The sequence below is a fragment of the Tiliqua scincoides genome, chromosome 1 (genome assembly GCF_035046505.1).
Source record: "Tiliqua scincoides isolate rTilSci1 chromosome 1, rTilSci1.hap2, whole genome shotgun sequence".
NCBI lineage: Eukaryota > Metazoa > Chordata > Lepidosauria > Squamata > Scincidae > Tiliqua > Tiliqua scincoides.
In genome coordinates, this window is record NC_089821.1 from 248469911 (window position 1) to 248486143 (window position 16233).

General features: G+C 41.1%; 1 protein-coding gene across 2 annotated transcripts in view; it reads left to right on the forward strand.

The window, feature by feature from the left end:
* Positions 1 to 9120: 9120 nt before the first annotated feature.
* The window catches only part of TMEM63A (transmembrane protein 63A), a 44742-nt gene continuing 37629 nt past the window's right edge, over positions 9121 to 16233 (forward strand). For both annotated transcript variants that reach the window (XM_066611665.1, XM_066611666.1), the window contains exons 1-5: positions 9121 to 9199; positions 9861 to 10044; positions 11145 to 11224; positions 12529 to 12589; positions 15258 to 15295. In XM_066611665.1, coding sequence (XP_066467762.1) covers positions 9898 to 10044; positions 11145 to 11224; positions 12529 to 12589; positions 15258 to 15295 — 326 coding nt within the window. In that variant the 5' untranslated portion in view covers positions 9121 to 9199; positions 9861 to 9897. The remainder of the gene's footprint in view (positions 9200 to 9860; positions 10045 to 11144; positions 11225 to 12528; positions 12590 to 15257; positions 15296 to 16233) is intronic.

The following is a 16233-nucleotide window of genomic DNA, read 5'->3' on the forward strand; positions in this document are numbered from 1 at the left end:
TCTCCAGGTGTTCCTTGTTCCAACAAAGGGAAAGTAAATGCTGCTCTATGCTGTTTTTTTCCACTTTAAAGGTCTTCCTGCAAATAACAACTTCTCCTAGGTGTTATTTAGATGCATTAATAAAGGTCTTCAAAGGCAGAGTTGCCACAAACCAGATGCTAATGAAAGAAAAATGATTTGCATTTTTAAATCTCCTAGAAAGTGTCTTCTCAATCACCTCTGCCCAAAATACATATTAAAGAGCAAGCTAAATAAGAATTGCAGAGGTCTCCTGCTAAAGATCTGTGATATGGTTAGTGCCAAAACAGCTTTAATTCCATGAAAATAAATTAAGCGGAGAAGTGACACTTGTAGTGATATTAAATCTTGAACAAGATCCATTGCAGGAGCTGCTACAATATTTCCAAAGAAGTTAGTGCCCAAGTTAATATCTTCATTTATTATTATTATTATTATTATTATTATTGAGAAAGAGGCACTTTTTCACCTGGTGCTTATAGTTATCAGAGGTAAAGTAACTGTCCCTATTCACTGCAGCACTGTGTCTTCTCTAGTGGCTGTTGTCTGCATCTTTTTAGACTGTGAGTCCTTTTGGAACAAGGAGCCATTTATTTATTTGATTCTCTCTATAAGCCATTTTGTCAACTTTTTGCTAAAAAGCAGAATATGAACAGTTTTAATAACAATACTAGCAAGAGGATGTTTTTATATGCGATAAAAGCTGCAAACCTAGGCACATTTACCTGGGAGTAAGCCCAACTGAATGCAGTGGGATCTACTTATGAGTAAACCTGTATAGGCCTGTAAATTTAAGGCAAGTTCCTGAACCCTCATAATTCAAAATATTAAATCTATGCAGTGCACTGGAAATACTATACAGGTATGTTACGTGAAAATCCCCCATAATCTTTTTTTGAAAGTTATCTTTCTCTGTCTCCTCTTTAAGCAAAAGGGAATTTCTCTGCATTACACTGTCTTGTTATCCAGCCTGAGACCCTAATGTCCCAATTGGACTGTGTTAATAATTTCCCTAAACAGAAACAGCTCTTTTGGTAACAGACATACTCTCAGAAAGCATATTGGTACAGTCAGGAAGTAAAGCTAAATAGACCTGCTTCCGACTCTTCTAATCTGCATTATTTGGTGAAGTCTATACACGTCAGATTACTGTATACCTTTGGACTTTTCACATAAGTTCCAGAGCTCAGGGTTAGGAATGGGTCCATGCGATAGGCTGTCATAATACCAAGAATGTCTGAAACACTAACAAGTAACTATTCTCAGCACAATTTTAGAAAGGAACTCTGCATGTGCACTGACTCAGTTCAAGCAGCCAGAATTTTTGTAACAAAAACATGGTTTTAAGTAAAGAATGTCAGCGGTGTTTATCCTCTGCAACTAGCAGTTTGAGTTCTAAGGCTGCAATAGCACACATTTTCCTGGGAGTAAGCTCCATTGAACAAACAAAATGGAACTTACTTCTGAGTAGACACAGGGTTGCACTCTAAATGTTGTGTGCACCAACAATGTCTATTAACTCTAATAAAACAAAGGATCCTTAACAATACATTCTGAATTCATTAAAGTATACCAATGTACATACTAATTTGATGCTGCTTAACGGAAAAGATTATTTCTGCAGTAATTTACAAAATGACTGTCACAGAGTTGCAAGATACTACATTTCTTCATCCTCTTTCTTCTGATCAGACTTTGCTGTGGTTTGCAAACAGATATAATGCCACAATATGCTGTCCATGTGCTTGGGACATGTACACTTCCTATGCGATGAAATAGTAGTGGTTAAGCTTACAGTGCAGGACCTGAAAAAAGTTACAGAAAAAGTAACAGCACCTCTAAGAATGAGGATGGTGGGGGAAAGAGGCAGCAGCAACCAACTCTTTAGTAGTGATCAAGGATAAAACAATGTGCAAGAGAGGGGGCATGAGAAAATGAAACGGAGAGAAGAAAAAACTCAGCAGAAAGGTATGCAAACTTAAGTGGAGGAGATTCATCTGTCAAATGAATGACAATATTCAGGAATTATTTCATATCGTGCTTTCACTGCTACAATTCTGGAATTATGTCATATCCCTGTGGAATCTAGGCAGTGATAGTATTAACAACTTGCCTGAACGTTCTGTGACTTGAACCCAACGGCCATTTTGTACAGAGAGTAATGCATGTGGGACTACACTTTTATGTTTTTGGTCCATGGTCTATAAAAAATTGATTTTTTAAAATTTCAGAGTAGGAGTTCTTATCAGCTTATCAATACACAATGTCTTCATACCAAGTTAACTCTTGTCAAGTATTTAACTTTCACTTCCCTCCCCCCTCGACCACACTGCATCATTAAGCTATTCTACCCATGTTGGATACCCTGCATTCATAGCCCTGAATATCTTCAGTGGGATAATCCAGCACACCCCTTTCCTGTTCTCAAAAGCAAAGCTGTGAATTAAACTACTGTTTGTTGCTGGAATTGTTAACAATACTGTCACTACTCTGAACCTTAGAACTGTATAGTTCAAGACGATTTCAATTAGCTAAAGGACATGACTTTGGAGTCATCTGGAACTTCATAGAGTCTACTCCTTAACAAACATATACATGTGTTTGTACTCTTTGCAAACATGTAATGTACCCAGCAAAATGAAATGCAAATATAAATGCTTTGAGGCTGGGATAGCTTGGAGATGTTCCCTGCTCAGTGGAAGGTCAAACTTTTCCATTCTGGAAACACAGGGCAAACCTAAGCTAGTTATTATTGCTGGATTTACTGCACTCAAGCTATCTGCATTCCTCATTACTTTGTAGCCCAGACCAGCTAAGGGTAGAGCCAGTCCCAAAGGAGCGCATGTAAAAACCTACTGGATTTTGCTTTTGTTGCTTAATGAACCTGACATTCAAAGCATAGTATACAAATTATCTTTGGTTTGCCCCAGCATACAGGGGAAATAAAGGAAAAAAGTCTCTTTACATTATTTCTCTCACCTATGTGATTGTGGTCACAGTGAAAGAGAAGACTATACTGTATTGTACATGGTAAGATCAAAGCTTTTAGCGTAGCTCCTTACAACCTTTAGAGGAAAGGTGAGATTTTGTTGCCAGGGAATGCATCCTCAACTGGGTGCCAGAGTCATTCCCACCCTCCTAACAAATGTACCTGTATAATACTTGTGTTTGCAAATGAGCATTGGTTGTAGTCACACTTTGCATTATTAGGCATATGTGTTTAAACTTAAAATGCATAATGTGTGAAGAGTGCTTCCGATCAGCTATCAAGAATGTGAATTAGATCTATTAATTAGAGTCCCAACAGGGAGACATTTAACAGCTAATCTGGCCCCTGTTTTACTTTCACCCCTCTGAAAGACAAAACATTTATAGTGGAAATGCTATAACCACAGGGAGAAGCTAGGTAAGTGGTAACACCTCAAACCACCTGCTGCCTAAAAATCTGAGGATATGTATGCTTGAAGGGGAGTTGACCCACAGAGGAAAATCCTGCTGGGAAGAATAAAGATATAAATACAGAACTGGGGTTAATCTGATGATGGGTGGTACCGATGATCCAGTGATCTAAGTCATACAGAAAGAAAATCACACATGTAAATGAAAGCACTGGCACACTTAGTTTTCTCAACTAAGGAGAGATAAGGAATATCTCCAGGGGAGATATGGAATATGCAAAAGACAGCAATCGCAGAAGGATTTAGGGATCTGTTGACTTCTTTTTTAGATCCTAATATAGTTTTCATCAATCCCCAGGAGTGAAAAATAAATGCTTGCTAATTAGTAATAGGATGCTGCTTTTGCCACTAGAAGAACAGACAGAGTCAAACAAAAACAACTTTATTGACAAGGTGGGGGACAGAGGAAAGATGGCTCTACTGCTGGAGTTGCAGATAAACAACATTGCAGTAGTTGGTTAAAAAGGTCTGTCTAGACATTTGCAGAAAGAAGCACAGGACAAAGACAAGGAGTTACTTACCACTGCAACTAATATTACCTTTCACCTGAGCAAACAATCATAAATTTCTAATGCAAGACTGAACTAACTAAACAGAATCTGCTTTAAAATACATAAATGTTCAAATCATAGTCTTGCTATTCACATTCATCTAAGCTTCAGGTTTGCACATATTCAGGATTCAAAAAATGATGATTCTCTAGATCTAATTAGGGTACAATCCTAACCCACTTTCCAGCACTGAGATAAGGGAACAAAATTCTCTTACCTTGAGGAGGCCTCCACAACTACCACCCAACTGCAGGATGCATGCCCCATTGGCACAGCTGTGCCAGTGCTGGAAAGTTGGTTAGGTTTTGGGCCTTAATGTGTTTTGTTTATATGGATATACAGCATCCTATTTTCTCAATTTTGCCATCACATTCCAGTACCTGCAAAATAAAAATAAAAATGGACACAATCTTTTATAGCACTCTGTGTGACATAGATTCTGGTAGCACTGGAAATACTGGACTTGGGGGCACTGGACAGACAGCCCATTCTCCATCCTAGCACTACTTCAAATTACTGGCAATGTTACAGTGGTTTATGCTTGTGAGGACAGCCAAATAAACACTGAACTGATAACCATGGTGTGCTACCGGGCATACCCTGCAGCTTGTATGCTTACCAAACAGAAAAAGTAAAGTTTTTTTTAATGCTGCTGAAATACACAAAGGAAAAACAGACAATTTTACAAAAGTTCTCAACCAAAAAGGGATAGAAGAAAAACAAGCTAACAAACCTTGTTAGCCATGATCACATTTTAAGCACAGATGTAAGGCTATACTTTAGACACAGACCTAGAACCGACATTTGTGATCAACCTGTGATCAACAATGTTAGTAAGGACATTACTAGAGATATAAAAAGAAACACTTAAAAGTCATGATTACAAATAATCAGGAGCATGTTCATCCCCATCAAGAAAATGCAGCACTGCATTCTTGATAACATGCTAGTAAGGGCCAAAATACATGCTACATGAGAGATCTGTGATGGTATCCCTGGATGTTTTTATTTTAGCTGAAAGGCAGTCACCCAGTGCGTATGTGTGCTTGCATGCACCAAACCGATCAAAGCAGCAACAGGAGATGAGGAAGGAAATGTTTAACACTTTCTTTCCATGCTGTTTTCCTGCCAAAATCTCCTCTCCCCAGAATGCTGTTTGCCCTGCAGGAGTGAAACATGCAAGTACCAGTATTTGTCCTCTGTGAGAAAAAGTTTGGGATCAAATATGCTATTTTGATCAGACAAGAACAAGGGGAGAAAATGTCAAACTACCGCTTTGATCAGACTGGCAGTCCCAGGACCCAATCCTATCCAACTTTCCAGCATTGGGGCAGCCGCAACGCAGCCCCGAGGCAAGGGAACAAATGTTCCCATACCTTGAGGAGGCCTCCAAGACTGCCTCCCCAACACAGGAAGCAGTGCATACCCCATAGGCACAGCAGCACCGACACTGGAAAATTGGATAGGATTGGGCCCTCACATGGCTACATTTCAGCAAGAAAGACTTGCTGAATCAGGGGATCTGATCACGAGGCTTCCACATAGCAAGCAGTTAGGCCCTAATCGAAAATCAGAGGGAAGAATTCATGCTATTGTTGAATGGTAATAAAATACTTACTGTTTGTATAGCACTATTCAAAGTGCCCACATGCAGTAGTTTAAAATCCTTACAACAACACTATTTATCATAAGGTCAATATAATTATCCCTGTACTGTAAGTGATGGAGCTGAGGCTTAATAACTTGCAGGAGGTCACCTAGCAAGTTTGGCAAGACTTGCAGAGGCTTCCTGGTTCACAGTTTGGTGATTCAAACACTACATTTCCAGTTATTCCTGTTTCAGCTTTAGAGGGGTTGGCTACTGCAGAATGCCAGTGCAAGGGAGGGCACCAGGATGCATGTCTCTTGTCTTTTGTGTGCTCCCTGAGGGCCCAATCCTATCCAACTTTCCAGCACAGCCCCGGGGTAAGGGAACAAATGTTGCCATACCTTGAGGAGGCCTCCAAGACCGTCCCCCCACCACAGGACGCAGCGCATGCCCCACTGGCACAGCTACACCGGCAATGGAAAACTGGATAGGACTGGGCCCTGAGAATCCTATCCACACTTTCCTGGGAGTAAGTCCCATTGACTCCAATGGGACTTACTTATGAGTAGACATGCATAGGCTTGGCCTCTGGTGGGCCAGTGTGAGATACAGGAAGCTGGACTAGAGGGGCCTCAGGCCTGATGCAGCCAAAGGGGCTCTTCTCATGTTCTTGCGACAGGCGTGGTGGACTTTAGGGGCAAGCGCCCTCAGGAGGCACGAGGAGAGCTTTGAGAACATAAGAACAGCCCCACTGGATCAGGCCATAGGCCCATCTAGTCCAGCTTCCTGTATCTCACAGCGGCCCACCAAATGCCCCAGGGAGCACACCAGATAACAGGAGACCTGCATCCTGGTGCCCTCCCTTGCATCTGGCATTCTGACATAGCCCATTTCTAAAATCAGGAGGTTGTACATGCACATCATGGCTTGTAAACCGTAATGGATTTTTCCTCCATAAAGTTGTCCAATCCCCTTTTAAAGGCGTCCAGGCCAGACGCCATCACCACATCCTGTGGCAAGGAGTTCCACAGACCAACCACACACTGAGTAAAGAAATATTTTCTTTTGTCTGTTCTAACTCTCCCAACACTCAATTTTAGTGGATGTCCCCTGGTTCTGATGTTATGTGAGAGTGTAAAGAGCATCCCTCTGTCCACTCTGTCCATCCCATGCATAATTTTGTATGTCTCAATCATGTCCCCCCTCAGGCGCCTCTTTTCTACGCTGAAGAGGCCCAAACGCCGTAGCCTTTCCTGGTAAGGAAGGTGCCCCAGCCCCGTAATCATCTTAGTCGCTCTCTTTTGCACCTTTTCCATTTCCACTATGTCTTTTTTGAGATGCGGCGACCAGAACTGGACACAATATTCCAGGTGTGGCCTTACCATCGATTTGTACAACGGCATTATAATATTGCCATTTTGTTCTCAATACCTTTCCTAATGATCCCAAGCATAGAATTGGCCTTCTTCACTGCCGCCGCACACTGGGTCGACACTTTCATCGACCTGTCCACCACCACCCCAAGAGGCTGCTCTTGGCCAAATGCGGCGCACGCGCGGCTCTAGGACTAGCTGCTTCTCTACAGGGAGGGCGACCCTCCTCAGTGACTGGTGCCCTTCTCCCCCTGGCAGAGCCTGTGGGGAAAGTTCTGCGCCGGGGCAGTCCCCACTACTGGAGCACTCCCCACTCCCCACTACTGGAGCAGCAGCGTCCTCTCCTCGGCAGCCTGAGCGAGGAAGGCGGGAAGGAGGGGAAGCGCCACAGAGGAGCGGGAGGGTGGAGTCTCCTGCCCGCCCCTGCTGTTCTGTGGGGGGACTGGTGGGGAGAGCTCCTCCCCTCCCCTCCCCTCCCCGCCTGCCCGCCCTGTGGCAGTGCTGTGTCGCCTGTCGCGCCCGCTGCCTTCGTAGGAGGAAAGGGTCTGGACTGTGCCTTTGGGCCCCGCTTCCCCCCTGCCTCCCGCCAACTCTGTGACTTCAGGCAAGTCCCCTCCCCTCCCCGGTCTTCTCTCGCGCTGTGAGGAGGCACCTTTCCTGCCAGCAGCGCTGCCAGCTGTGAGCGCGGCTCCTCCTGTGCACGCAGCTGGGCTGGCTTGTCCGGACACCAGGCGCGTGTCCATTTTCTGGACGCTTCAGGCTGCAGCACCTGAGGGCTCCCCCGAGTCCCACAGAGGCGCCACAGCTGCAGGGCGGGCGGAAATGCAGTCGGCTTTCCAGCATGAAGAGCGCTGCACCTGTTGAACTTCTGCATCTTGCAGCGCAGCGCCTCTGGCAGGCCAAAACTGCCACCCCGCACTTTCCCTGTGATGCCCACGCTGAGGCGGTCCTGTGGTTGGTGTTGCATATGGCGGGGTGGACTCCTCACGTGCTGCTCTGCTTGCTGTACTTTGAACTGACCTGGTCCTGCCAGCTTTGGCTTCTGATTCTTTCCTAAGGCAGGTGACTGACATGCTTCAGGGCCTTTGAGCCTCTTAATTCTCATTTAAAAGCATATTGCTAAGTTCCTCATTCAGGCTGCAATCCTACACACCCTTTCCTGGGAGTAAGCTCCACTGACTATAATGGAACTTACTTCTGAGAAGAAAGTTATAGAATTGGGCTCTTAGTCTTCAGGCAAAGTTGTTAATTACACATATTCTCAGGCTGTTATCAGGCTCCTGATGAACTTGGCTGTCTTCTGTGCCCTGCAAGGTTTAGAATTTCCTAATCTTCCAGTTTTTGATGGTTGGCAACCTTCAGTCTCTAAAGTCTATGGTATAAACCTACAGCACCCAGTATCCCCAGGCGGTCTCCCATCTAAGTGACAGATGAGAATTTAAGACATGGAAGGGCGTTGACATCCTTTGTTGTCCATTTTCTAAAGCTGTGATCTCAGTAAAGGCAACACATTCTGCTTTGTGTATTACTGCTTTTTGATAAAGGCCCTTGAAATAATTGGATGTGATCTTAAGATATTCTTGTTATAATGTAACATTTAGCATATAAGAACATAGAAACAGCCCCACTGGATCAGGCCATAGGCCCATCTCCAGCTTCCTGTATCTCACAGCGGTCCACCAAATGGTCCAGGGAGCACATCAGATAACAAGAGACCTGCATCCTGGTGCCTCCCTTGCATCTGGCATTCTGACATAGCCAATTTCTAAAATCAGGAGCTTGCACATACACATCATGGCTTGTAACCCGTAATGGATTTTTCGTCCAGAAACTTGTCCAATCACCTTTTTAAGGCATCCAGGCCAGATGCCGTCAGCACATCCTGTGGCAAGGAGTTCCACAGATCAACCACACGCTGAGTAAAGAAATATTTTCTTTTGTCTGCCCTAACTCTCCCAACACTCACTCTCTCAACACTCAATTTTAGTGGATATCATGAATATAAAACTTGAAAACAAAAATAATTTAAACGTATTATACATCCGCTTGCATGCAGATATTTCCTTGAAATGGCCCCTGTCCAGGAATCCAGCCTAATCTTATGGAATCTTTAAGGACCACATTGCATGAATGTCTTATTTGGATGACATGTGTTTTTGTATGCACCCATTGGAATTGCTTGTGTAAGCAGAGATTACAACTGAAGTTGAGGTATTGTGTTTACTGTGGATATGTCTTTATTGTAGTAATAGTACTTTGTCTTTAAGAATAGTACAGTATTGTACCTTAGACAGTTTCTGTGGCCACCGAAATAAGCTAAATTTCTATTTGCATGTGTCTTTAGGTAGTTAGCTTATATGTGAGTGATTTGACCCCAGGTCTCATGATTTTTTTTGGTCTTCAGATTCAGTGAAGGCTCCCCCCCTCAGTTATTGAAATTTAATGTGTTTTGAAGTTCTGCTTTTTGCTATACATGTTCAATTGAATTTAAGGAAAAGAGCAACTTATTTGAAATAAAGCACATACAAAAATATATTTGATGGTGCATGCGGCACAAAAGGTTAAGAACTTCTGGTCTGGACTTCTGTTTGCTGAATATAGTGATATATCTTGGAAGTAGTGGTTTATCAATTAAAATATATTTACACTGCCTTTATAAAAAGCCAATCAAAGCTGTGAACAACACAAATAGTGCAAACACTAGTCTCTTAAAAGTTAAAACCTATTTTAATATTTTGATATTTTTTCATGTTGCGAAACTTCTTAAGTAATGGTTTTGGTAAAATTACTTTGACATTCTTGTTTTGTTTTGTAAAAAACCAACGCAAATGTTTTCTGGCTATATTACCCAAGTATACTGCTTCCTTTTCAGCTGTAACTTCCCTATTATATTCTTTAAGTGAGACAACATGTTACTGGATGTTGGAAATTCCTCAGGGAATCATTCTGCAGATGAGATATACTGCTACCGCACTGCACCGAAAAGCACAGTGCTTCAAGGCGTAACCTTTGGTGGAGTCCCTACTGTGTTGCTGCTCGATGTAATTTGCTTTTTGGTATGTGCATTTGAGGACCGCTGTAATAACTGGCAAATTTCTCTTTTATCTAGAATCTCTTATCTCTCAGGAGGGAATTTGGAAAAGGGTGAATCAGTATCTACTTTACTGTGCTCAGATAGACAATATCAGTCCCTTTCTTTCCTGCAGACAGATCATGCTGTAGAATCTAGTATGCTAAAGAATAATAAATGGTAGGAATGTAAAATAGGTTTTAATATAAGTAACAGGGTTTGTAGCTTGGATACTAAATTGTCTTTTAAATTCTGCCTGATAGTGGTGTTTGCCAAACTAAATTTAGTAGCAACCAGGCAGTATCATTTATATGTCAAAAGTTTGTTCTTATCTCACTTAACACTAATACCACTTCAGGCCTTTCTTCCCTTTGTAGCACATGTCTTACTGGTTTAGCATTGAGGGATTACTGTATATCCAGTGTGTTGAACACTAGAGTCAGGACTATGTTCTGGTGATAGTTCACAGAAATCCGTAAGTTTGTCCTATGGTGCCTGGGGGGGGCGGTCAAGATTGAGACATAAAATTGTGCATTGGATGGATAGCGAGACGTTCTTCTTTCTCTTGAGTGGTGGAAGAGTTAGAACAGACAAAAAATATTTCTTTACCCAATGTTTAATTAAGAAAACATTTCTTTACCCAATGTTAATTATGGAACTCCTTGCCACAGGATGTGGTGATGTCACCTGAAGACCTTGTTGCTTTTAAAAGAGAATTGGACACATTTATGGAGGAAAGGTCCATCAGATGTTATAACCCATGATGGGCATATGCAACTTCCTGGTTCTAGAAATAGGCTGTCTCTGAATGCCAGATGCAAGCCAGATGCAAGGGAGAATACAGGTGTCTTGTTGTCTTTTGTGCTCTGAAGCATCTGGTAGGCTACTATGAGATACAGGAAGCTGGACTAGATGAGCCTTTGGCCTGATCCAGCAGGGCTCTTCTTGTATTCTTACGTAAATTTGATCCTGAAAATCTTGTTGGCACTGACAAAATTGAACGATGAAACCAATTTAACCTGAAATGATATAGACTTATGGTGGTGTTATAATAATGAAACATCTAATCATTTTTTTCTTTCCTAGATTTTAATATTGGTATTTTCCATTATACGAAAGCATTTCTGGGATTATGGACGCATTGCACTGGTATCGGATCTAGAGAGGTAAAGATGTGCAAAAATCAGTGTCAAATATTGGTGTCAAGCACAATGAAGGGTTTTGCCAAGGTGACAGTGCCTTGCTCTTTGGTGTCCATGGAATGCTTTTGGTATGATTGGGCATTACCACAAGCCATACTCTCAGCTCTATGGACCACAAAGGAATTTTATGCCAATAAAGTTGGAATGAGTGCATGAATGACCACAAAGGAAGAGAACTGAGAGAAGACAATGAGTAGGAAACCCTTAGACATCAAATGCCAACTCATCACAGATCTGAGATTTTCTGGTAGGAGCTGTTTGGCACAAGGTTTTAATTGCAGTGGTCCTGTCCAAGCAGTCATTTGATGACTGTGCATGTAGGAGATGGATTTTTTTCTCATTACTCAGTGGCAACTGCCTATAGAGGGTGGAGTATGTAGTACTTCAGCTGTTTAAATAATAAGAATTGATTCGGTAATCTAAATGTACTTGTCCATATGTTTCATTGTGCTGAACCAGTGACTCTGGGATGGACAGGAATTATCTATATTGGGTACAACTTGATAGGGTATCTTATTCATACCCCTTGTTTTTTCAGATGGCAAATGTTCTTAAAATTCAGCTGTGATGGTGTTTGGTCTCAGAAGGAGCTGGAGAGCCCCTGTACTGTCTAGAATTTAAGACTTGGATCTGTTGCAAGCTTGAAATGGGTTTTAAAATTATAGGATCTAGAAAAAAAGCAACTGGTTTAAATTGTTAGGAGCAAAGTGAAGTAGTTTTTTGTATTTCCTAATGCAGTGGTTCTCACACTTTTAGCACCAGGACCCACTTTTTAGAATGAGAATCTGTCGGGATCCACCGGAAGTGATGTCATGACCAGAAGTGACATCATCAAGCAGGGAAATTTTTAACAATCCTAGGCTGTAATCCTACCCACACTTACCCAGGAGAAAAAAGCATAAACATAATAACCTATTCAAAGTACAGATCTGTCACATTTCCCCAAATGCAGTCACATACCATGGTAATATTAAGTCTAATGTATTAAAAATAAAATATTAAAATGAATGGGGACCCACCTGAAATTGGCTCGTGACCCACCTAGTGGGTCCCGACACACAGTTTCAGAAACACTGCCCTAGTGTACTTGCTCCTAGTGTACTAGTTGTTCTATTTCCACTCTTTAAAACCAATTTTTTATTGGTGTTTTCACAGTTTCTAATTTTCATAATCATGTTCATATTTTAAGAGCTTCTTCTATGAGTCTGTGAGTTTTAGTATTTATTGTTTATATAGGATTCTAATTCTGAGGGCTTTATGTCTTTTAGTGAATCCAGGTTTCGTAGACTGTCTACTTTATCATCACCTTATGAACTGGATCCTGACACGGTTAGTATTTGGGTTTAGGCTTGCCACCTAGGCTACAAGTATACATACGTACTGTATAATGTTCCTGATCACCTATAAGTAAACAGCTCTAATGTCTGAAGTAGTAATATTGTCAGAAGTGTGCACATATGGGATCTTTTTGCTTTTATGGCTTTTTCATCTATCTCTTCTAAGCTTAACATTAAATATTAAAATTCAAATAAATAAATGGTATTTTGAAGAAATATGTAATTGCTTACTGTTAGCACTAGTTAAATATTCCTTATGTTTAGAAAGGAAATCTTTGCAACACAGAAGTCCCATTGAGTTCAGTTAAATTTATTCCTAAATAAGAGTATAGGATTGTTTGATATAATTTGTTTTTATATGTCTCATAGCCCAATCTATCCTTTCTCCCCACCCCCCCATGCAGCCGTGCCAAAAAGGAAGGGGGTTGAGGATTGGGAAGTTTCAGAGGGAAAAGGAAATTTAAATCTCCTTACCCCTTCATAAGTTTTCTGCTCTGTGTCAGTGCATCTCCTCAGACCTGCACCACCGCTTTAGCTGACACAAGTCTGAGGAGAGAAAGGGGGCAGGGAGGCTGCTGACACAGGGAATAGGATCCAGTGCAGCCATCACCACCAAATGTCGCCTTCCCACCCCCTTCTCCAGTGGCCACAGCAGGGTCCAGCAGTGGATGTGGGGTAAAGCCACTTCCTGCAGCAAAATGGCTCCATGCACTGTTGGTGGTCATTTTACGGCGGCCGAACTCCATTCTGCTATTGCAAAGTGTCTGGTGGTGTCTCAATCCTGCATAGGATTGGGCTGCCTATCTTGTACACCTCATCAGTGGCTACTGATTATTCAAGTCAGGAGTTGGCTTTTTATGGTTCTGATTCATGTTGTCTCTGTTTTAATCCTATGTGTAACTGTTTAAAAATGCGTTGTATGAGAAATGTTTGTCTCACCTAGCAATTGCCTCCTTAAGGAAGCTCACCCTGAGACTTAGAAACATATGGAGTTACCCATAATAATTTCACTTCAATTCATATACAACATATATCTTTCCCCTTGTTTTGGCAGAGCTGAAGGAGTAATTGGGGCTTGTGAGACTCCCAATTTGGCAAGTTTCTAAGGAAAAATTCCATATGTATCATAGAATCATTGAGTTGGAAGGGGCATAATAGGACATCTAGTCCAACCCCCTGCCTAAGGCAGGAAATCCTCTTAGAGCATATCCAACAGGTGCTTGTCAAGCCTCTGCTTGAATGTAGCAAGCATGATGGACCCATGAACATCAGCTGCACACCTGAGTGACCAGGAAGGACCAAATTCCATCTGTATTGAGTCCTTGTCCCACTCCAGATCACAAGGCTTGTTCAACATATTCATGATTCAGTATCAGTCAGCCTGCCAGAGGAGTGTGGGACCTAAAATGAGTTGCTACCACCCTGGTGGTATATTTGCAGAGAATAAACATTAGTGTAGAACAATCTCACTTAATATTTCCAAACGTTTCTAAAGCTACCATGTTGAAATTATATTTGGTATTCTGTCTCTAAAACCTGATGGTGCTGACATTGAGAAGTTGAAGATAAACCCACAGTTCTTTTTCCTTGGAGAAGGAAATGTAGTTACAGTTACAAATGTAAATTTGTACATTTGACAAACAACAATTATATTTGGTATTCTGTCTCTAAAACCTGATGGTGCTGACATTGAGAAGTTGAAGATAAACCCACAGTTCTTTTTCCTTGGAGAAGGAAATGTAGTTACAGTTACAAATGTAAATTTGTACATTTGACAAGTCAAAATTCGGTTTGACTCTGTCGAGCCGTTGCTTCGGCGACTACACTGGCTGCTGGTTCTGTTCCGGGCCCAATTCAAGGTGCTAGTTTTGACTTTTAAAGCCCTTCACAGCTCAGGCCGGGGGTATTTGAGGGACCGCCTCCTTCCTTACAATCCTGCTCTTAGATCATCTTAGATAATCTGGGGGGGCCCTTTGTGCCACCACCAAGAGATGTGAGAGGGGCGGCGGCCAGGAAGAGGGCCTTCTCGGTGGTGGCCCCCAAACTTTGGAATACCCTCCCCTTAGAATTGAGAACTGCTCCCTCTTTGCTAATGTTTCGGCGTGGACTGAAGACCTTTTTATTTCAAAAAGCTTTTAACTGTTGACAGGCTGGATGGCTTTCTTTCTCCTTTTATATTAGAACCCACGGGGTTTGTTTTAGATTTTTAATTATTTGAAAACTGTTTTAGTGTTTTTAATTGTTAATTTTGTATTTTTTAATTGTTGTAGGCTGCCTTGTGTGCCCATGGGGCAAAAAGGCAGGATATAAATCAATAAAATAATAATAATAATAAATAATAATAATAATAATAATAATAATTCAGATTACTACATTATTGTACTCCTTGAGAGAATCCAGAAAGCCTCATGCTTATGCAGAAAATAATTCTCTTAATGCAAGAGTTTTTCCAGTTTCTGCTGATTTCTCCTCCAGCCCCTGCCCCACCCCACATTGCATGCTATTCTGGATACTTCTTCAATCCCTAGGGAGCATATGTGATTGCAGTGGAAAGGAGGAGGCAGGAACTCTTACATGAACCATTGAGCAAGTGGAATTCTTCATACTCTGTAGCCTCTTTGGTATTTAGAAAATTAAATATATTTACTGTTTGTTTGTAGGGCTTTTGTTCTTGGGTGACAGCTGCCTTTCGAATGCAGTGAGTATACAAACAAGCAGTGATCTCAGTGGTGTCTAACATATACTTTATATTTTTTGTTATATAACAATTTTGAAAATGGGAAGCTGTTACCTTAATGTTTTCTACCTAATTTTTCAAAGTCACTTGGGAGTTTTTTAAAATTATAAGATGGAATATAATTCTTAAACAACAAAAGCCCAAGAAACAGAATTAATAAGTTTTACAGAGAAACACTTGACAGTATATTGGTCAAATATTATAGCTTTAGTATATACTATTAATGAGTACTGTAGTTAGAAATTTGGTTATGTTGTTTGTTTGAAAAGATTAATGAGCTATTTATTATATGAAACCAGCCAGCAGATGTCTTTGATTTTGTTCCATGTAATGGATAAGAAGACTTGTTGTGATGATAACAGCTTGCAGGATGAAAATCACTAGGGAAGAATAATTAAATACTGATATTGGCTCATTATATGAGCTTGCCAAGAGAATCATGGTTCTAAATTAAAGAGAATTTTAAGAAGTTCTTAAAAATAGAAAATAGGAACTTTCTGAGGAACTTGACTTTTCCATTTCCCACCTACTCAGTTATTTTTACTTCAAGATCTGTTCTTTTTAGTTGTAATATTAGTAGCATGTTTCTTATTTAATAGTGGAATAACAGACTTCTCAGAAGTTAATGGTGGAATAACAAACAGTTCTATTGAATGATGTTTACAGACCCTATCTAGGCTTTGTATTCTACAGCAAAAGATGTTACTCAGTGATTTAGAATTAAGTTTAGGTGTCCATTGCAAAAATGTCATGTACTTAATGACCTATTTATATACCTTCTTCCACATTAAGGAGAATTAAAATTCAGACTAGAGTCGTCATGCTATTTGATGTTCAGTTCCACTTTTGGCTTTCGTGTTCTGCAATAGGGAAAGATAGCTGCGTAGCTGCCTCCTTGC